This window comes from Coregonus lavaretus (genome assembly GCF_964263955.1).
Source record: "Coregonus lavaretus genome assembly, chromosome: 27".
Taxonomy (NCBI): domain Eukaryota; kingdom Metazoa; phylum Chordata; class Actinopteri; order Salmoniformes; family Salmonidae; genus Coregonus; species Coregonus lavaretus.
Window position 1 is genome coordinate 13,367,674 of NC_140014.1, and position 23,004 is coordinate 13,390,677.

A 23,004-nucleotide genomic window follows, 5' to 3' on the forward strand; every position below is an offset into this window, starting at 1 on the left:
TATTGCATGTAACAAACATGACCTACAGCATGGTCAAGCAAGTTCATGTTTTCGGTCAAGCAAGTTCATGTAAAAACAAACTATTGATTTGGAACCACGGAGAGTTATCACAGGTCACACAAATCAAGGGCTGCCTCCGCTAATGTCATTCCAGCACCATTTCAACTTCAACATTTCAACATCATCAAATCACTTATGCTTAGTCTAATACAGGGACAACTTAAAGATACCAAAAGCAATTTAGTTCAATCAATGTAAGCTATATATCATTTGGCTGTCCATGGTACTGATTTCTGTGTGTGTGTGTGTGTGTGTGTGTGTGTGTGTGTGTGTGTGTGTGTGTTCGTGTGTGTGTGCGCAAGTAGAAAAAACATGTTGACTCACCCTACTTGTAGAGGAATGCCAATACCATCCTCCTCTCTTTCATGTTGCCAAAACGGTCTATGACTCTGTCAGTAGCCTACACGCTTTTAGTTTTTGTTATCCTAGACTAGGCTACCTGACTAAAAGGCTTGATAACTAGCCTAACTTACTTTCATGGGCAACGATGAGCCACATATTGAATTTCCATCCTCTCAGGCCAGGGGCACATTGTATGATTTTATGGTTGGATCAGAATCGCTGTTATAATCAAGTCCAAATCCCCATCTCCGTCCATGGTTTATTTAGGAAAGGGAAGATTTTAGCTAGCTAGCCACCGGAGGGCTAATACAACGAGATGGAACAATTCAAATGTTTTCTGTCAATGACATTTTGCTTTTGACATGATGTGATTGGTGTGAAGCCAAATCCAAACTGGCTTCCCTTGACACATTTTTTTGGTGCGCCAGGACCATTCACAGTTCAGCTCAACGCTGACTGGCTATTATTTTATTTAAAAAATATCAAGGGAGGCCAAATGCTCGCTGGCTTCCCTTGCATTCAATGCTATGGGTGGCAACAATGTCATACTATTTTTGACCAGACAGCATCAGATAGATGGGCTACACATACTGAGACAGAGGGGCGCTGTTTCGCTCAGTCTGAAGCTTTCCAGTGAGATACATTTAGCCACTTGCGAATTGAAGGACAATTATAAAACACAGAGGCAAAATACCTGATTTTACATGTTTATTTTCTTTTTGTATTGGTTAAATTTCTGGGGAAGCCTGAATTCCCTTGGCATCCATGAATACACGCCACTGGCCCTCTGGCCAATTAGTGACATGAATCAGACAATTAGCCAATCAGGTACAGATAAGCAGTAGTAGTAGGCCCTCTAGGCCTGTAGTTGTATAGTCCTGATCTGCAGTAAACTAGGTTGCAGCTGCAGCACCTTGTAGTACTGTGTATCATTAGGAGGTCTAGCCCTGAGAGGGATCTGTGGGTTTCGGTTTAGGAACACATACAGATGGTGAAGATTTCCTCTGCTTGCATGTGTGTTTTCACTTACAATTGAAGACCCTAAGGCTACTACAATTACTACCAAACTAACACTGCACAAAATTCATACTATCACACACACAAGGCCACGTGCGGTCCAATGCACATGTCCACAGAGAAGCTAACAGCAGACTACATTCATGGCTGTCTGGACACAGACGTATTAGCAGCTAGCACTCAGGTCACATCCATTCACTTAATATCCTGACCCTGAAACCTACATCACACTCAACTCATCCTACTGGAATATAATCCTGCCTCAACTGATATTAAATAAACACCACTAATAAAATACATGAAATAAACACCACTAATTAAACTAGACCTGTATTTCATCTCAAGCCTGTCCAATGTCTATATCGTGATTACTCCTTGGCTTATATAGCAACTTTCTACCAACTATTTATTTAAGATGATTTGATTGAGTTGAGTAAATCCACCTAATCTAAACTATAATACAACCCAAACAGGAACTTATTTTTTATTGTATTATTATTATACATTTTTGTATAAAAAAAGTTCACACCAAATACAAACACATATGAACAACAACTTACAGACCAGTGGAGGCTGCTGAGGGGAGGACAGCTCATAATAATGGCTGGAATGGAGCTAATTGAATATTTGATACCATTCCACTGATTCAACTCCAGCCATTACCACGTGCCTGTTCTCCCCAATAAAGGTGCTACCAACCTCCTGTGTTACAGACACACACAAACAATGACTACATCTCATCTGCCCAGACCTGCATGCTCACACCCCCATCCTTGTTTTTCTCGGTCTCCCATGCTATTTCAATATTTCAATAATAAATCATTAGATGTTTTCATTGTGTTAATGATGGAGGATTCATGATTGATTTCCACGTTTTTGTATAGATTGATGAGAAGAGAATCATCCAGCACATTGGGTATTTCACTACACCCCCACATGCCATGTCTTGAAATATGCAGACAGACGGAGTAAAAGTAAGTTTACATTGTAATACTTCTGACAGCCAACTTTCTAGCTCCCCCCATAACTTTTGGACTTTATAGCATTCCCAGAAAACAAATTGAGTCATTGTTAGTTTTACACTGAAGACATGACTCTACTGTTGTGCTGTAGAGTTTGTGAATTTTGTCTCTTGTATAATAAATTCTACACATTAGTTTATAATGGTTTAAGCATACATTTTCGTTAGTTATGCTCCAACATTCCCTCCATATTGTGCCAACATCAGTTCTTTTTAAGTCTTGGATCCAATAGTTTATAGTTTGTTCTAAGAGATTGTCAGTTGGATAGGCTCTCTGCAAGGTTTGGTATATCTTACCTATCATATGAGTATCCTTTTCTGGCTGAAATAAGATTCCCTTAAGGTTGCTCTGATGTCCAAAAGCACATTTCGTGATATATAACTTTTAAGTTGCATATATTTGAAAATATCTACATTGGTCAGTCCAAAATTACTTTTAAAATCTGTTATGGAAATAAATGTATTTCCTGTTATCAAGTAATTTACAGTTTCTATGGCTTTAGTTTACCATGTTGACCAATTTATCTGTGAATTGTGAAAAGCTATCCAAGGATTGTTCCACCAGGTTGTGTTTTTAGGAAGTGATATTGGTTCTTGTAGAATACGTTTCATTTTCTTCCATATTGTTACAGTGTTCTTAACTATGAAGTTGTTAAGGTTCTTAGCTTTATCCTTTGAAAATAGACATGTAAAAAGATTCTGGGGATGAGCATGCACATCTTCAATATGTATCACAGGAGGTTGGTGGCACCTTAATTGGGGAGGACGGGCTCGTGGTAATGGCTGGAGCGGTATCACTGGAATGGTATCAAATACATTAAATACATGGTTTCCATGTATTTGATGCCATCCCATATGCTTCGTTCAAGACATTATTATGAGCTATCCTCCCCTCAGCAGCCTCCACTGATATGTACCCATTGTTCCTCTTTAGTGCATTTAACTATGTGTCCAACTGCACCCATATATAAACTTTATATTTATACACTATATATACAAATGTATGTGGACACCCCTTCAAATTAGTGGATTCGGCTATTTCAGTCACACCTGTTGCTGACAGGTGCATAAAATCGAGCACACAGCCATGCAATCTCCATAGACAAACATTGGCAGTAGAATGGCCTTACTGAAGAGCTCAGTGTCTTTCAACGTGGCACCGTCATAGGATGCCACCTTTCCAACAAGTCAATTCGCCAAATTTCTGCCCTGCTAGAGCTGCCCCAGTCAACTGTAAGTGCTGTTATTGTGAAGTGGAAACGTCTAGGAGCAACAACGGCTCAGCCACGAAGTGGTAGGCCACACAAGCTCACAGAACGGGACCGCCGAGTGCTGAATCGTCTGTCCTCGGTTGCAACACTTACTACTGAGTTCCAAACTGCCTCTGAAAGCAATGTCAGCGCAATAACTGTTATTTGGGAGCTTCATGAAAAGGGTTTCCATGGCCGAGCAGCCGCACACAAGATTAACAGAGAAAAGTACAGAGAGATCCTTGATGAAAACCTGCTCCAGAGCGCTCAGGACCTCAGACTGGGGCGAAGGTTCACCTTCCAACAGGACAACAACCCTAAGCACACAGCCAAGACAACACAGGAGTGGCTTCGGGACATGTCTCTGAATGTCCTTGAGTGGCCCAGCCAGAGCCTGGACTTGAACCTGATCAAACATCTCTGGAGAGACCTGAAAATAGCTCTGCAGCGACGCTCCACATCCAACCTGACAGAGCTTGAGAGGATCTGCAGAAAAGAATGGGAGAAACTCCCCAAATACAGGTGTACCAAGCTTGTAGCGTCATACCCAAGAAGACTCAAGGCTGTAATCGCTGCCAAAGGTGCTTCAACAAAGTACTGAGTAAATGGTCTGAATACTTATGTAAATGTGATATTTCCGTTTTTTATTTTGTATAAATTAGCAAAAAATTAGAAAAACCTGTTTTTGCTTTGTCATTATGGGGTATTTTGTGTAGATGAATGAGAAAAACAAAACAATTTAATCCAACAAAATGTGGAAAAAGTCAAGGGGTCTGAATATTTTCCGAATGCACTTTACATGGATGAACGCTTCACGGCAGACTGGAACCCCTTTAACTCAGTTTTGTTTGTACAGCTTGTTTGGCCCGCGTTGTGTCAAGTCACTCCGGTTCACACTGACCGTGTGCAGAAAGTAGTCCATCACAACTTTTTCACACTGATCTTTGCCTGCTAAATTCAGGGCAGCAATGTTGTTGAGAGCAGTAGCAACACTTTTGCAGTTCTCCATGGCTAACATTATATCTTTAAATAAAAGCAGCGGTAGCAAGGATTATCTATACATACTGAGCAGCTCATGTTATAGACAGAAGCATGCTATATGGCAGACCAATCCAAACTCATCTCTCGGCATGTCCAGCCCAGCCATTATCTCAGCCAATCATGGCTAGCGGGAAGGTTCCTGTCTTTTTCCGTGGCTAAACCAACTAGGCTCGTAATGGGATACAAGTTTGTTATTAAGGCACATGAAAGTTCACATGTTCCAGAAGGCATTTCTGCCCAAAAAAATTTGATAAAAAATAATGTTTTACGTTCAAATGCCTCTCCTGTGAAGTAGTGACGTGCGACATACGCCTAGCTTCCTGAAACGGGTAACATATGCTATCTGGGGTAAATTTGGGTTGTGCTGGGGCACGTGCCCTGCGTGCCCATTTGGTAATCCGGCCCTGGAGAGAGGGGGGTTGGAGGGGTAGTTTAGAGCTTGGCTAGGCGCCACTGCCAGTGCAAATGGGTTCTTTGACACTGTTATCGTTGATCCTGCAACGTTCAGTTAATCTGAAAACATGGGAGGGAGAGAGAGTAGGAGAGAGAGATAGAGCGGTACATTGATACCTCAGTTCTCACCCCTACCACTTAGAGGGTAGAGACGGGGAATCAGGGAGAGGACAGACTCCTGAGCCATGTGTGTGTGTGGACTGTGCATAAATAGGGTTGTTTTCTTCAGCGGGGCAGTGGAGGGACAGCTATGTTTAGGAGGGGGATTATTCCCAGAGGGCCAGGAGAAACAAGATCTTTACAGTCCAACCAAGACACACACTGTAAACTGAAGAACCAACTGGATGTGGAAGAGATAAACAGCCACTGTCAGGAAAATAGAAGGAACATGTTTCTGCATGAAAGGGGGGCGTAGACTAGGGCAGGGAGAAGGAGAGGAGAGGAGGGAGGAGAGAGGAGACGAGTGGAGGGAGAAGTGAGGAGGGGAGAGAAAAGAGAGGAGAAGAAAGGAAAGAGGAAAGGTTGTAGCAGGGAAAAGTGTGGCGAGGTGAGGAGGGAGGGAGGAGGGAGGAGATAGGAGGGAGGAGAGAGGAGAGAGGAGTGAGGAGGGAGGAGGGAGGAGATAGGAGGGAGTAGGGAGGAGAGAGGAGGGAGGAGGGAGGATAGAGGAGAGAGGAGGGAGGAGGGAGGAGGGAGGAAAAGACAGAAGTAGAGAGGAGAGGTTGTAACAGGATGGGTGGAGGGAAATGGGAGCACGGTATGGATCGGGAGTCCGACTCAGACAGCTACGACAGCCCAATTAATCTAAACCCCAGATTATGACAAATCTGTTTTAATCCCTTACTGGAGAAAAGACTAAGCATCATCCCTCCGTCCCTACATCCCTTCATCCCCCCATCCCTTCATCATTTCCCTCTCCTCTTCTCTCCTGCGTGATGTTATAACTGGGTGTAGCAGCTATTCTGAGAACTCAGAGAGCCACATACTAGATGAATAAAAGAGTGACAATAAGAGTGTGGTAGTTAATTTATAAAAACACACATCTGTAGACTCTACTTCAAACAAAACTATTCAGTCTTGCATTTCCCCCTACTAATGGTTATGAGTTGACTTTCAATTTGCTGATCTTGGTAAATGTCATCTATTAAAATATGATTTCTCTCCTCCTGTCATCTGTATCTGCATAAGACGGTGTCACAAAGTTCACACTAGCACAATATTTAGTATGTATGGCTTAGTGTGTGTGTGTGTGTGTTTGTGTGTGTGTGTGTGTATGTGTGTGTGTATATGCATGGCTGGTGCATCACTTCATACTGTATGAGATCCCATCACTGAGATAAAGTTTCTGCCTGAAACCTTTTTGGCATGACCCCTGACCTTTTCATAAATTCTTCATGGTTCTTGGCTGGGCTGTGTGTTTGTGTGTGTGTGTGGCCTTGGCGTGGCATGGGGTCCATTCTGTTCCCATCCTGTCTAGGATCCAGTTACAGCGTGTGTCCTCATGGCTTGTTTCCAAAATCACATTAATGAACATGCACCAAGTCAGTGTAACAGGGTTGGATATGTTTCCACTTGCTTCCACTGCAATATTTATGTATTTCTATTGGTTGATTCAAGTCAGATGTCAATAAGGTGTTATGTCATTGGCTATAGGAGGAGATTGCGAACGTCAATTCTTCCCAGTTTGATATTGACATGAAAGCAGTAGGACACATTCTGAAATAGTGCATTCTATTTACGTATTTACAAAAAACTGATTTTTAAAGAAATGTTTGCACAAAAAAAATATCTATAAAACAGAAATACCTTATTTACATAAGTATTCAGACCATCCTGATTGAATGTTTTTATGAAATTAAATGAACGTTTTTATAGTTCTAATGTCATCCTGTAGGTGACATCAGAGGGGTTGTTTCTGGACGTGCGGACCATCGGTCGGTTCTGCTACGAGGACGACCTCCTGACTCTGTCTGCGGTGTACACTGAGGCCCAGGCTGAGGGCCAGCCAGGCTTCTCCCGCCTCTACAAGGAGAAGACCATCAACTCCCTGAAGCACAGACTACTAGTCTACCTGTGGAGACGGACTGAGCAGGACGGCAGCGCCACCGCCAAGCGACGCTTCTTCCAGTTCTTTGACCAGCTGAGACAGCTGAGGATGTGGAAGATGCAGCTGCTGGATGAGCACCACCTCTTCATTAAATACACCAGCGAGGACGTGGTCACCCTGCGAGTCACTGAACCCTCCCAGCCCTCATTCTTTGTAGTGTACAACATGGTGTCAACAGAGGTGTTGGTGGTCTTTGAGAACACTTCTGACAAACTTCTGGAGCTGTTTGAGAACTTCTGTGACCTGTTCCGGAACGCTACGCTCCACAGCGAAGCTGTTCAGTTCCCCTGCTCAGCCTCCAGCAACAACTTTGCACGGCAGGTCCAGAGAAGGTTCAAAGACACCATAGTGAATGCAAAGTACGGCGGTCACACTGAGGCGGTGAGGAGGCTGCTGGGACAGCTGCCCATCAGTGCTCAGTCCTACAGCAGCAGCCCCTACCTGGATCTTTCCCTCTTCAGCTACGACGACAAGTGGGTATCTGTGATGGAGCGGCCCAAAACATGTGGAGACCACCCCATCCGATTTTATGCTCGGGACTCTGGTTTGCTGAAGTTCAAGATCCAGGCAGGCCTGCTGGGCCGGCCCATTAACCATGCCGTCCGGCGGCTGGTGGCGTTCACATTCCACCCCTTTGAGCCGTTCGCCATCTCAGTACAGAGGACCAACGCTGAGTATGTGGTGAATTTCCACATGCGGCATGTCTGTGTATGAGAGGAAGGCAGTGGACTAGACCTGGAGAACTGTAGAGCAAACAGCGACCATTCTGCCTTTTCCTCTCCCCTAGTGTGAAGAACAAAATAAGACTGGACTGTGGGATGAACCAGTTGAAGTTGAAATGGGGAGCTTGGGATGGGTTGGGATAGATTCCTTACAGGACCAAATATGTTTAGGTTTTTCCAAATCACCACATACTTTTATGTTTTTGGTCAAATTTGATTCTTATACATGTATTTGTATTTTTTGTTTTATTTGTATTTTATTTCAATGAGTGATTTAATCATTGATTGTGATTCTTTAAGGTTATTATTAATATTTTGCTACAGTAAAAGCTATTTTCCATTTTTTTTAAATTAAACAATTTAAACAAAGTATTCAGACCCTTTGCTATGACACTTGAAATTGAGCACGGATGCATCCTGTTTCCATTGATCATCCTTGTAAATGTTCTACAACTTGATTGGAATCCACCTGTGGTAAATTCAATTGATTGGACATGATTTGGAAAGGCACCCACCTGTCTAAACAGCTGTCTATATAAGGTCCCAAAGTTGACAGTGCATGTCAGAGCAAAAACCAAGCCATGAGGTCGAAGGAATTGTCCGTAGAGCTCCGAGACAGGATTGTGTCGAGGCACAGATCTGGGGATGGGTAACCCAACATTTCTGCAGTATTGAAAGTCCCCAAGAACACAGTGGCGTCCATCATTCTTAACTGGGGCTCCCGAGTGGCGCAGCGGTCTAAGGCACTGCATCTCAGTGCTAGAGATGTCACTATAGACCCTGGTTCGATTCCAGGATTAATCACAATCCGGCCGTGATTGGGAGTCCCATAGGGCGGTGCACAATTGGCCCAGTGTCGTCCGGGTTTGGCCGGGGTAGGTCGTCATTGTAAATAAGAATTTGTTCTTAACTGACTTGCCTAGTTAAATAAAGGTTTAATAAAAAATGGAGGAAGAACCACCAAGACTCTTCCTAGAGCTGGCCGGCCGGACAAACTGAGCAATCGGGGAAGAACCGGATGGTCACTCTGTCAGAGCTCCAGAGTTCCTCTGTGGAGATGGGAGAACCTTCCAGAAGGACAACCATCTCTGCAGCACTCCACCAATCAGGCCTTTATGGTAGAGTGGCCAGACGGAAGTTTGCCAAAAGGCACCTAAAGCACTCTCAGACCATGAGAAATAAGATTATCTGGTCTGATGAAACCAAGATTGAACTCTTTAGCCTGAATGCCAAGCATCACGTCTGGAGGAAACCTGGAACCATCCCTACGATGAAGCATGGTGGTGGCAGCATCATGCTGTGGGGATGTTTTTCAGCGGCAGGGACTGGGAGACTAGTCAGGATCGAGGGAAAGATGAACGGAGCAAAGTACAGAGAGATCCTTGATGAAAATCTGCTCCAGAGCGCTCAGGACCTCAGACTGGGGCGAAGGTTCACCTTCCAACAGGACAACAACCCTAAGCACACAGCCAAGACAACACAGGAGTGGCTTCGGGACAAGTCTCTGAATGTCCTTGAGTGGCCCAGCCAGAGCCCAGACTTGAACCTGATCAAACATCTCTGGAGAGACCTGAAAATAGCTGGGCAGCGACGCTCCCCATCCAACCTGACAGAGCTTGAGAGGATCTGCAGAGAAGAATGGGAGAAACTCCCCAAATACAGGTGTGCCAAGCTTGTAGCATCATACCCAAGAAGACTCAAGGCTGTAATCGCTGCCAAAGGTGCTTCAAAAAAGTACTGAGTAAAGGGCCTGAATACTTATGTAAATGTGATATTTCAGTTTCTTATTTTTAATACATTTTCAAACATTTTTGAAAACCTGTTTTTGCTTTTTCATTATGGGGTATTGTGTGTAGATTGGTGAGGGGAAAAAACTATTTAATCAATTTTAGAATAAGGCTGTAACGTAACAAATGTGGAAAAATTCAATGGGTCTGAATTCTTTCAGAATGCACTGTATATATGTGTACGGTACCTGTTAGATATTGGGGACTTCCTGGGATGTGCTTTTGTATGTTTTTGCTGTAAGAGCGAGTTAGCTAGCATGCTCTAATTGTAATGCTCGCTTTAGCTCCCTGCTAATTCACAGTTATTTCCATTCTAACAAATGAATCATGAATCTACAGCCATCAACATACTGTTGTCCTGCACATCAAATGTGCTTCCTTGTGTCTATCGTCAGGTACTTACATTTATTGTATTCTGTACTCTTTTTTATCATTGTTAACATGTTTGATTACAAAATACGCAGTCTGATATTGACATGCAAATGACTAATCGCTAATCTACAGCCATCAACATACTGTTGTCCTGTACATCTATTGTTCTTCCTTGTGTCTATTATTATATTGTCAGAATAAACACCAATCAACTGGGACCACTGGCTGGACAGTCCTTTCTTTAAAAATACAACGCAAGACAGTTAAGAAGTACGATCACATCTGTTACATCCGTTCGCTAGGCTACTTCTTCTACTCTCTCTCTCTCGCTCTCTCTCTCTCTCTCTCTCTCTCTCTCTCTCTCTCTCTCTCTCTCTCTCTTTCACTCTCTCTCTCTCTTTCACTCTCTCTCTCTTTAGGTTTTGTGTTGAGTGACATTCAGCACATGTTGTCCTGTGAACAATATGGTTGCTGTTTCGAGCCATGGTTCTGTGTGTGTGTGTGCGTTACACGGTACGTACCAGTGTATTCTCTGTCTCCTTGACAAAGAAGGCCTCTCCGTTCTCCCCCAGCTTCATGTGTAGACTCACAGGCTCTCCATTGATCTCTATGTCCACCTGATACACAGAGGACACCAACCATCACTATAGGTCTCTATCCCATCTCTCTCTCTTTCCTCCGGTCTACCCTCCATCGTTCTCTCTCTCTTTCCTCCACTCTACCCTCAATCACTTTCTTTCCTCTGCTCTACATTCCATTTCTCTCTGTATTCGTACTTCCCCATCTCCATCTCCATCCTTTCTCTGTTTTCCGGCCTTCATCTCTGTCTCTCCAACCATCTCTCCCATCCAACTCTCCTTCTCTCTTTTCAATTTGTTCTATTGTTCTATTTTCTATATGTCTCTCAGCAACTCTCATTGTCCATTCTCTCTGTGTCAGCTTGGGTCAAGGATAGCTACAGGCTTACAGGCAAAAAGATGAATGATTTATCTCTTTCCCTTCATTCCCCTATTCTCTTTCTGGTAATTTCCATATCAAACTGAGCCAGGATGACCCCCCTCCCTCCCTCCCTCCCTCCCTCCCTCCCTCCCTCCCTCCCTCCCTCCCTCCCTCCCTCCCTCCCTCCCTCCCTCCCTCCCTCCCTCCCTCCCTCCTCTTGCCAGTACTGTTAACACCCATCACTCTCTATTACCTATGTCCTCTGCCCCAGTGCCCCTTTACCCAGATCCCCTTCCCCGCCCCTCCCCCAACTCCCTTGTCCTCTTACCACTTTCTCACGGGAGCGCAGCACGCCCATCTTGCCGAAGCGGACGTGGAAGGGCGAGCACTGCAGGGTGCCGTCGGGCTGGCGTACCACAATGACATCGATGCAGCCTGAAAGAGTGGCCGGGTTCAGGCCCCGGTACAGCTCCTTCACCTGCACAAACACCTGGCCTGCCAACTGGCCCACGTAGTTCATGGTCTGAGACTGAGGGAGGGGGAGAGGGCGGAGGGGGAGAGAGAAAGAGAGAAATACATCAAATCTTTCATTTCCCAAATGCTAGCAGGACAGTCAGATGCTGATTCTTGATGATCCTGTCGAGTAATATCATGATATACCAGAGTGATGTTAATGCCTTGGGAAATATGGATGGATCAGCTGGGTTATGATTCCCTGACTCTCTATCTGTGATTCACATTCCACTCTGACACACCATCCTCATCATCAGCCTCATTCCCCTCACATCAGGTCATTATAAGGCTTTTTACTGATACATTTGTAACATAATGCTGAAAAGCAACCAACCGTGCCTCAAAAGCCCTCTGCCGAGCCCCACTGCCCTGTGCAGAAGAAAGAATAGAATAGAGCTTGAATTGCATAAGACTGTGCTTGCAATCGAAAGCTATATTCAGCAGACAACTCTGACTAAACCTAGGCTATATGGCTGAAAGGCTGAAGGTGGTTGAGATCCTATCTCCTACCCTCCAAATAAACACGCTGACGTTCTCATTGAAACACGTGCTTACTCTCTGCACATCACACACACACAGACACTGATGCACACATGCACAGACACGCACAAACACACACATGCACTTGGTGCCCAGTGCCCTCTGCTACACTGGCATCTGAAAGGGGATTAATCGGCATGCCAGTCTCTCAGTCACAGGCGGGCAGCAACACTAATGCCCTCTAACTAACAACAGGACCCTGGGGAGGGAGATTAAACCATTTCACTGGAGGCCCAATGTGAACGAAATTAGGATTCAGACCTAATTTTTCATGTAAGATAGACAAAATACTATTCACTAACAGTGCAAAAGACAGAGACAACATGTTCACTAAGTCCTATCCTGTAGAAGTCTTAACCACACACCTACAATTATTTTTGTGCAAATCTCCCATTGACATGTGTGCATGATTTATGTGAAAGTCAGAGTTAAAGATGCACTCCAGGATCTTAAGCACAATAAATGTATAACATATAGTATGAATTGCATTCGTAACATATCATACAAATTACACAAAAAAACCATTATAATGTTTTGCAGGATGTAACATATCATACGAAATGGATTACGTAGTACACAATTTGATGACATAGTACACAAAAAATGGGGACCATCTTTGGCTCGTGAGCACCACTTTCAAAACTACATCTTTAAGTGAGCAGGTCTCAAGATATAATTTGACCCTAACAGTGCATGAGGGAGAAAGACATCTCTTCTCACTAAACAGTGAAAGAGGGAGAGGAAGGCTTGCTTTGTTGGCTGTAAACTCTCCTCTTGATATCCCTGACTCAGTTTCTGCTGATTCAAGTCTAGCATGCAAGCACACACACACACGTACCTTCGGGACAGATGGGTTAATATCTTGTCAGTTCTCCTGACCAATGATAATTATTTCTTAACACACATCAATTACCAGGCTCACAGAGAGGGCTATCTATCTAATAGAATGTACAAACATCATCAACAACAGAGAGACAGACCTACTAAGTGTTTTCTCTATGCCTGGGCACCTGATACTCTATGTTCAAGGAGGAACAGAACATACATGGCAAAGATAAATAGAAGTTGGATAACTGATATCTTGAGGTAAAGTATAGATGTTTGAATCTATGAATCCTGTTTTTCACATTGTTGCCATTTTCTGAAAATATGTTTTTTTCGTAGGTTTTTGTATTAGCTTCTGAAACTAACAGGTCTAATCTTTGCACTCGATCATACAGTAAATCCTTGACTAAGATACTTAAACAGTACTCAAACAATGGAAGCATAAAGTCTCTCTCCCTCAGTGTGACAACTGACAAGACTCCCCCCAAAATGATTATTTTATTGTCACATATACCAGATAGGTGCAGTGAAATGTGTTTTTTTACAGGGTCAGCCATAGTAGTATGGCACCCCTGGAGCAAATTAGGGTTAAATGCCTTACTCAAGGGCACATCAACACATTTTTCACCTTGTTGGCTCGGGTATTCAAACCAACAACCTTTCGGTTACTGGCCCAACTCTCTGGCCCAAAACTCTAACCGCTAGGCCACCTGCCGCCCCAGACCCAGTATCAGTGGCATTTCAGGACAATTACATAATTACCCAACCTCCCCACCGCACCCCCCACACGTTCCGCCATCCCCACTAATACAAACACAGGCCATGTGTTAACAGGGGAACTAATTCAGCTGAAGAGTTTCCTCCACTTCCCCCTCAAGGACATGAACCTGCTTCCTGGTTTCCAACCAATCAAAAGACATACAGTATAGACCCAGGGTATATCCCACAGTAAAATAAACTACACTCACAATACAATGTCAGCTCTGGGTAGTGGGTACAAGTACAGGCACATAGGATCAGCTCATACCTTCCGCAAATCATGAGGGTGGGACCACAAACCTGACCCTAGATCAGGGGTAACTTAGTCCTACTCCACAATGTAACACATTTCATACTAGTATAACCTAGGGACACTCAGATTAGAGGTGCCCATCACTGACAGCCAAATCAGCGAGAAAGGTAACCTTCAATATAAACACAGCTCCTGTAGGATTAGTCAATTAACTCCATTAACTGTACCTAGTTTATCATCTTATCTCACCTTACAGACAGCACACACGCACAGAAGCGTGCACGCACAAACACAGGACGGACACACACAGTACAGACACAAACACACACACACACACACCACAGATCAACAACATTCCCATTGGCAGAGGATCTTTTTTATATACAGTGGTGGGAAAATGACTAAAGTAAAAGTGAAAGTCACCCAATAAAAATACTACTTGAGTAAAAGTCTAAAAGTATTTGGTTTTAAATATACTTATGTATCAAAAGTAAATGTAATTGCTAAAATATACTTAAGTATCAAAAGTAAAAGTATAAATCATTTCAAATTCCTTATGTTAAGCAAACCAGACAATGTTCTTGTTTTTTTAATTGACAGATAGCCAGGGGAACACTCCAACACTCAGACATAATTTACAAACATTTGTGTTTAGTGAGTCCGCCAGATCTGAGGCAGTAGGGATGGCCAGGGATGCTCTCTTGATAAGTGCGTGTTTTGGACGATTTTCCTGTCCTGCTAAGCATTCAAAATGTAATGAGTACTTTTGGGTGTCAGGTAAAATGTACGGAGTAAAAAGTAGAGTATTTTCTTTAGGAATGTAGTGAAGCAAAATAAAAAGCAGTCAAAAATATGAATAGTAAAGTACAGATACCCCCCAAAAACTACGTAAGTAACGTTAGTACTTTAAAGTAGGCCTATTTTTTTGTAAAGGAAAACCATTTTTTCCATTAGTCCACTGTTGATACAGTCCCAAAATATTTGCAGTCAAGTTTTCTAGATATTGGACTTTAAAGAATTAAACTGTCACTTGCCACATCGTCATGATGACGCAAAATTATTTTTCCTTTTAAGTACTTTACACCACTGAGTAGAAGTCATGTGACTTCCCACCCTAAGCTGTCTGGTAGGCAGTCAAGGTTTCCGAATAAATGACCATGACCTGGGTAATAAGAACACATTCAGGTGGCCACATTTGTCCAACACAGGTCCTCATCAACTGCATGTATTTAAAATATGTTTACAAAATATGTTTAATATATTCTAGGTTAATTGCGAGCTATGCTGATGCATAATACAGCTACTGTAGCAGAAGACAAGCATGACCTAACACAAACACTGTTTATATAAAACACCGCGGACACAGACTCTTTCACATTCCGACCAGTTTAGAATGCGTAAATAACGACGTTGTGAAAATGAGCCGTTGTTTATGACCATAGCCCATTTCATAGCCTATTTCAATCTCCGTTCCATCAACGCAATTATGAACATAACTGTAGTCCGTAGGTTATATGAAGCTGTCCTTGCCATAATGCCTGGCAATTGCTTCATATAAAAAGGAAACACGGCTAATAACAATACATGCAGAGATTATCTGGGTGCAACTATCCGTCGATAAGAAATTAACGTACACATAAATGTGAAGAATATCATTTGGATAAGTAGCCTAGGATTCACAATCATATTCATACGTACATTATTGACGAGGAATTGTCGCTTCAGAGTATTTTAGCCATTCAAATATCTTCTGCTGTATCGGTAAAGCTGAGTATCTTATTCCAATTCAACTATTACATTGTAATAGCGAACGGAACCTTTCCCTCATTTGATCTTCCGCGTGCTGGTGTGCTAAAGCGCTGTGGAGATACTCCTCCTGTCACTGGAGAGAAAAGAAAACTCCCTTTACTCGGCTGGTGACGTCGCACGGCGTAAAACCCTCAATGGGAACCAATGATAGACCCCACCAGCCCACACATAACAGTACTGGTCCACTAGCTAGTTACAAAGTAGCACGTGTACTGATCAGTGTTTTTTAAAAAAAAGCTCAAAACAGTAGGCTAACCCATGTAGGTTATAATTTATTCAGTTGAAGAGGTGAATTCACATATTTTCAGAATGTTAAAAGCGAGGTGGGGGGGGGGGGGGGGGGGGGGGTGTAGTCCAGTTGGCAGACTAAAAGTAATTTTGTAATGTCCTCCACAGATGTACTAAGATATTAATAGAAGTGTAAATATCACCAGGGTTATGGAGAAGACGGCTGTTGGTGAGGTGACTCCTTCATCCAATAGCAGAGCTTCTTTGCCTAACATACTATGTCTTGTCAGCAATGAAATTATATAACCTGCTACAGAAGCCAGCCTGTATATATGGCTGCATGCCTGACAGGGTTGGGTAGGTTACTTTCTAAATGTAATCCGTTACAGTTACTAGTTACCTGTCCAAAATTTAAATCAATAACATCATTTTTGGATCAGCCAAACTCAGTAACGTAATCTGATTACTTTCCGCTACTTTTGAATTACTTTCCCCATCAAACATAGTTGGTGTGTCATCATAGTGGTCTCTGACTTGTGGTCCGACTTGCTCAGGTGGAACAAACTTAAACCTGCGCCTATTTTCAATGCTGAATTGAATGTCATTGAGAAAACAGAAAGGTGTCATAATGTATTTTTTGCAAACATCCTTTCTGAATTTCAAAGTAATCCAAGAAGTAAACCTCTAGTTTTCCAAAGTATCTGTTATCTGATTACAATATTTCTGCTAGTAACGTAACCGATTACAGTTACAGTTTTTTTGTAATCATTTACTTCCCAAACCCTGATTCCTGGCAATGCATCCATTGACCTGTCACCAACTACGCTATAAACTATTTTCTATAGAATCCAACAGGCCTATAGTTGAGAATTCCCAGAAATGCAATACATATCAATAAAGTGTTTACATTACGAACTAGGTCTGGGTAGGGCAGGCCAAGTGGCATATTTTCAGTAACTGTAATCACAGTATTTCAAGCCAGTGACCGTACCTCTTTCCTTTTCTTCTATTCATAAACTGACACACTGAAAGAGCACAAGTGCCTGTAATCTGGGCAGTGCCTGGTTTGTTGCAGGTGCGTATAGGCTCTACTCACCAGAGTAATAGCTGACTAAACAGAATATGAGGGTGGAAGAACCCTGAAGCTTGTTTGAATGAGCAATGTGATTTAGTAGATACAACCATAACTTGTGTGAGTCCTCAGGGAATCTCTGGTGACAAAGGTTGCAAGTACAGGCACAGAGACATGCTCTGGCACTCACACGTATACACACGCACACACAAATGCACGCACATACACACACACACACACACACACACACAAACACACACAAACACATGAGAGGGAGTGAGTGAGTATGCATATTGTACATAGGACTGCTTTGGAAAAATTGTATATTAGAATTGCGAAAGGTTGCATTTGATTGACAGCACCTTTTTGTCCCCATAGCAATCATTTTCTCTCTCAGTATACAAATCCAGCCAACAACAAAACTGAAGTAATGTATCTTTCTAAAAACATTAGCATTGGTATGCAACTGTTTTGGCATACTCTTGGCATGTCCCACATTGATTTCACACACAGATTGATTTATGCACTAGGAGTATCAAGTCCTTGTCCTGTCCAAACTCAGCAAGCTGCTTTGTTGTTGCTCAGAATTCCAAGAACACGCCAGAATTCCACTCATTATGACATGACATGACAGCACGTCTTCCCGCCACCGCAACACTGAGTAACCCTGGGCGCATCGTGAGGGCTGGGCTGCCGGAGGGGAAATAAGGCTCTGGGCCCGGTTACATAAAGCATCTTAAGTTAATTTCCCCCTTATATTTTCCCTTGAAGTTTCCTTAACTTTAAGTCAGTTGCACAAAACATTTTAAGGTGAATTTCCCCCTTAAATTAAGTGAAAAAGTTAAGGGTGCCCATGAGGTCCCTTAAGTGCTTCATTTAGTATGGATATCAATGTAAACAGCATTTGTGGAGGTGAATGTTTTTTTATTTTTTTTTATTTCACCTTTATTTAACCAGGTAAACCAGTTGAGAACAAGTTCTCATTTACAACTGCGACCTGGCCAAGATAAAGCAAAGCAGTGCGATAAAAACAACAACACAGAGTTACATATGGGGTAAAACAAAACAAAGTCAAAAATACAACAGAAATACATATATATACAGTGTGTGCAAATGTAGCAAGTTATGGAGGTAAGGCAATAAATAGGCTATAGTGCAAAATAATTACAATTTGTATTAACACTGGAATGATAGATGTGCAAGAGATGATGTGCAAATAGAGATACTGGGGTACAAATGAGCAAAATAAATAACAATATAGGGATGAGGTAGTTGGGCGGGCTAATTTCAGATGGGCTGTGTACAGGTGCAGTGATCGGTAAGGTGCTCTGACAACTGATGCTTAAAGTTAGTGAGGGAGATAAGTGTCTCCAGCTTCAGAGATTTTTGCAATTTGTTCCAGTCATTGGCAGCAGAGAACTGGAAGGAATTGCGGCCAAAGGAGGTGTTGGCTTTGGGGATGACCAGTGAGATATACCTGCTGGAGCGCAGACTACGGGTGGGTGTTGCTATGGTGACCAATGAGCTAAGATAAGGTGGGGATTTGCCTAGCAGTGATTTATAGATGGCCTGGAGCCAGTGGGTTTGGCGACGAATATGTAGTGAGGACCAGCCAACAAGAGCGTACAGGTCACAGTGGTGGGTATTATATGGGGCTTTGGAGACAAAACGGATGGCACTGTGATAGACTACATCCAATTTGCTGAGTAGAGTGTTGGAGGCTATTTTGTAAATGACATCGCCGAAGTCAAGGATCGGTAGGATAGTCAGTTTTACGAGGGCATGTTTGGCAGCATGAGTGAAGGAGGCTTTGTTGCGAAATAGGAAACCGATTCTAGATTTAACTTTGGATTGGAGATTCTTAATGTGAGTCTGGAACGAGAGTTTACAGTCTAACCAGACACCTAGATATTTGTAGTTGTCCACATACTCTAGGTCAGACCCGTCGAGAGTAGTGATTCTAGTCGGGTGGGCGGGTACAAGCAGCGTTCGGTTGAAGAGCATGCATTTAGTTTTACTAGTGTTTAAGAGCAGTTGGAGGCTACTGAAGGAGTGTTGTATGGCATTGAAGCTCGTTTGGAGGTTTGTTAACACAGTGTCCAATGAAGGGCCAGATGTATACAAAATGGTGTCGTCTGCGTAGAGGTGGATCTGAGAGTCACCAGCAGCAAGAGCGACATCATTGATATACACAGAGAAAAGAGTCGGCCCAAGAATTGAACCCTGTGGCACCCCCATAGAGACTGCCATAGGTCCAGACAACAGGCCCTCCGATTTGACACATTGAACTCTATCTGAGAAGTAGTTGGTGAACCAGGCGAGGCAGTCATTTGAGAAACCAAGGCTATTTAGTCTGCCAATAAGAATGCGGTGGTTGACAGAGTCGAAAGCCTTGGCCAGGTCAATGAAAACGGCTGCACAGTACTGTCTATTATCGATCGCGGTTATAATATCGTTGTTACTTTCCTCTGCCCTGGTTTCAAAAGAAAAACATCCACCAGCTAGCTAGCTACTTAGCTAAACAATGTCTAGAAAGCTGCTGGCTAGCTAGCTCAGGCAGGTCACCAGTGATACAAGTCAGTATTCAACGTCCATCCATGTCTGAGGATGTCGGGAGATGACATGGAAACCGGCCACTAGGGGCAACAGTGAGCGCTGTTACCTTCAAATAGGTTTCGGGTTTTGCTAGGGAGGTAGATGAGGATGGGGAATGGATGTAAGCGTCTGCTTCTGATTCCAAAGGTTGCATGTTCAAATTCAGTGATAAAAAGTTGTTTTTGATATTTTAGTTTTAAGCCTATCCCAAACTTTTACCCTTACCTTAACCATTCGGTGTTAATGCCTAAACTTAACCTTAAACACTTTGAAATTTGACGTCTGAGAAACATGGATGAAAGTCTAATTCTGATGTGAGACTGTGAGAGCTTGTATAGCTAGCTACCTACTCTGTAAGTTCTCTTGACATGCTAGAAAGTAATAAAAACAAAAAAAGTAACTAAAAGAAACGTGTTTTATTATCTTCTGAATCAATTTGTTTCTCCTGTCTTGAATGTAGATGTTCTATTTTTCGATCTCCCAAAATAAATGTGATCTCTTTGATTAGAAATTCAGTCAGTGGGGGCCTCCTGAGTGGCGCAGCGGTGCTTGAGGCGTCACTATAGACCCGGGTTCGATCCCAGGCTGTGTCACAACCGGCCGTGACTGGGAGTCCCATAGGGCAGCGCACAATTGGCCCAGCGTCGTCCGGGTTAGTGGAGGGTTTGGCTGGGGGGGCTTTAATTAGCTTATCGCGCTCTAGCGACTACTTGTGGCGGGCCGGGCGCCTGCAGGCTGACTTCAGTCGTCAGTTGAACAGTGTTTCCTCTGACACATTGGTGCAGCTGGCTTCTGGGTTAAGTGGGCGGGTGTTAAGAAGTGCGGTTTGGCGGGTCATGTTTCGGAGGATGCATGACTCGACCTTTGCCTCCCGAGCCCATTGGGGAATTGCAGCGATGAGACAAGATCGAAAAAGGGGGTAAGAAATTCAGTGAATCAGGTTGTCTCCAAAGTAACCAGAGATACTATCTGCCATATATTCCTTCAAACTACTGTAAAATCCTTAAATTATGCCCTTACCTAAGGAAATGTTTGAGGGGCTCTATGCAACACCCTTAAACAATTCCCTTAGGTAAGGGAAAATTATTCCTTAAGGTAAAAAAAAACCTTAAGGGAAACACTTACAGAAGTAGTAGCAGTGGCCGCCGGAGGAATGTTGTTTCTCTAGGAATTGGGGCCCAATTAAACGGATAACACAGCGGCGGGCTGTGTGTGTCAATGTCTGTGTGTGTGTGTGTGTGTGTGCATGCAGCCCCTGACTCCTGATTACGCAACAGCCTTTATTTATTTAATTTATCTGGCAACAAAAGAGCCCCGTGGGACACGAGTTGGAACATAATACACATGTGCAGTGTTTCTAGGAACTATTAAAATGGTCGGTCAGTGTGTGATAGCCAAGAGGGAGGAGAATCTAATGTCCCCGGGCCTCCCCAGAATGCATATATGACTCCTGAGGGAGATGTAGGATAGCTAGGTGTCAGGGGTTAGGGTCAACTAGGGAGAGCAGCTCTGACTGAGAAACTCTTAGTTGTGCTTATATCATTCAACTAATTGATCCAACTAATTGATCCAACTAATTGATCCAACTAATTGAACACTAGAAAGAGCTTTTGAGAGTTCAAACAGCCTTTCCACACAACAAAGAGCTGTACTTCACATAACAGTGTGTTCAAATATCGCTTATACAATTGTGTTAAGAGCTATTTACAAATCAACCTAAACATTTGACTGTTGATGTTGAAACACAGTGTGTGTTTAAACTTTCCTCACCTGAAGCTGTTCATTTCCTTCCTCAGTCAGCCGCCATGTGAGAGAGCGAAGAGAGAGGGGGGAAGAGAGAGAGAGAGAGCATTGCAGCCTAATCTCTTCCAGGAACTTGGGGTCAAGAATGCATTCACACCGTCGTCACGGAGACGGGGGACTCGCCTGGGATGGGTTTTGTGGGCCAATCAGAGGCGTGCATAATGAGTGAACTCTGAACCTGCCCCTGCGTGGGGTATTGAAGGGCCATGAGACATTCCTGAGTGGTGGGAAATACCATTGTTTACTACTATACTGCCATTGTGTTGCTGAAAGGGCCAGCACAGGCTGTTCTGATCCTGGGGGTAGTCAATAAATATCCCACTCTCACAATGTGACTGACACACGTACGCACGCACTCCGAAACACACACACACACACAAACACATCCCACTAATCCTGTTATATAATGCCATTGGGGGGATTCACCTTTAAGAGACTTTCTCATAAAGTAGCCTTTACCTACATGAGTCCCTATCTCCTAGACCTGTTCGTTATCTGTCCCACTAAATACAGTGTCAGCTGTGATGTGTGTGTTCTTCTGAAAGAACAGGCAGTGTCCTGAGACAGATAACACAGGCTGGGGCTGATAAAGCCGTTGTTCAGTGACTTTCATATATAGTCCATATAGATCCACAGGGTACTGATTTCTTTGCCTGGCTGTAGGGTATTACAGGGGGGTCGATAGTGGGTTTCCCTGTTGTTAACATGACATAACAGGATGTGCTCTTTGGGCAATGACCTTAAATAATACCCAGGCCCTGACCATCTACCCTGCAGCCATATAGGGTGATTTAAACCCACATAGAAAGAACAGGTGCCTTTGTAACAGAGGTGGTTGGGTGAACCAAGCTCACGTCATGAGTCACCTTGCCTGAAACCTGAGGACTCAGAAGCCTGATAGGGCCAAACTGAGCCAATCTGAACTGGGCTGGCCTGGTTACGCATCCACCACAGTTGCTGGAACCATATGAGAAAGGACAATGTGAAAATATAATAATATAAATTGTGTGAATCAGGTCTCAGACGGGCTTTAGCCCCCCTAGCTAATGCCTAGACTTTAGCTCAGCAGCTACCACAGTCTTGTGGCGCACAGACGACCCAGGTTAATTCCATTCAGTCACACTTTCAGTACCACCAGTACAATATAAGAATACATATTATTTAATATGCATTAGGGTAGAATCACTGAGGGACAAAGCCATTACATGTCATTATCATGTTGACCTTTTAGGGAAATGCAAAAGGAAGCTAGATGTGATCTGCAGCCACATTTGAGTCATTTAGCAGATGCTCTTATCAAGAGCGACTTACAGTTAAGTGAGTGCATACATTTTCATACTGCCCCCCCGTGGGAAACGAACCCACAACCCTGGCATTGCAAGCACCATGCTCAACCAACTGAGCTACAGCCACCATTACTGTACTACATTTTTACATTTTACATTTTAGTCATTTAGCAGACGCTCTTATCCAGAGCGACTTACAGTTAGTGAGTG

General features: G+C 43.3%; 2 protein-coding genes across 3 annotated transcripts in view; one reads left to right on the forward strand and one right to left on the reverse strand.

Moving 5' to 3' along the window:
* The window catches only part of LOC311102882 (phosphatidate phosphatase LPIN1-like), a 37,308-nt gene extending 21,420 nt beyond the window's left edge, over positions 1–15,888 (reverse strand). For both annotated transcript variants that reach the window (XM_084144339.1, XM_084144338.1), the window contains exons 1-3: positions 15,700–15,888; positions 11,440–11,640; positions 10,694–10,789 (exon numbers count right to left, since the gene is read on the reverse strand). In XM_084144339.1, coding sequence (XP_084000465.1) covers positions 10,694–10,789; positions 11,440–11,631 — 288 coding nt within the window. In that variant the 5' untranslated portion in view covers positions 11,632–11,640; positions 15,700–15,888. The remainder of the gene's footprint in view (positions 1–10,693; positions 10,790–11,439; positions 11,641–15,699) is intronic.
* Positions 6,717–8,245, forward strand: LOC311102570 (DET1 homolog; the record flags this gene model as incomplete). The annotated part of the gene is made up of 2 exons (XM_084143950.1): positions 6,717–6,725; positions 7,079–8,245. 2 exons carry the CDS (start codon positions 6,717–6,719, stop codon positions 8,003–8,005), a joined length of 936 nt encoding a protein of 311 aa, XP_084000076.1. The 3' UTR covers positions 8,006–8,245.
* Positions 15,889–23,004: the final 7,116 nt, after the last annotated feature.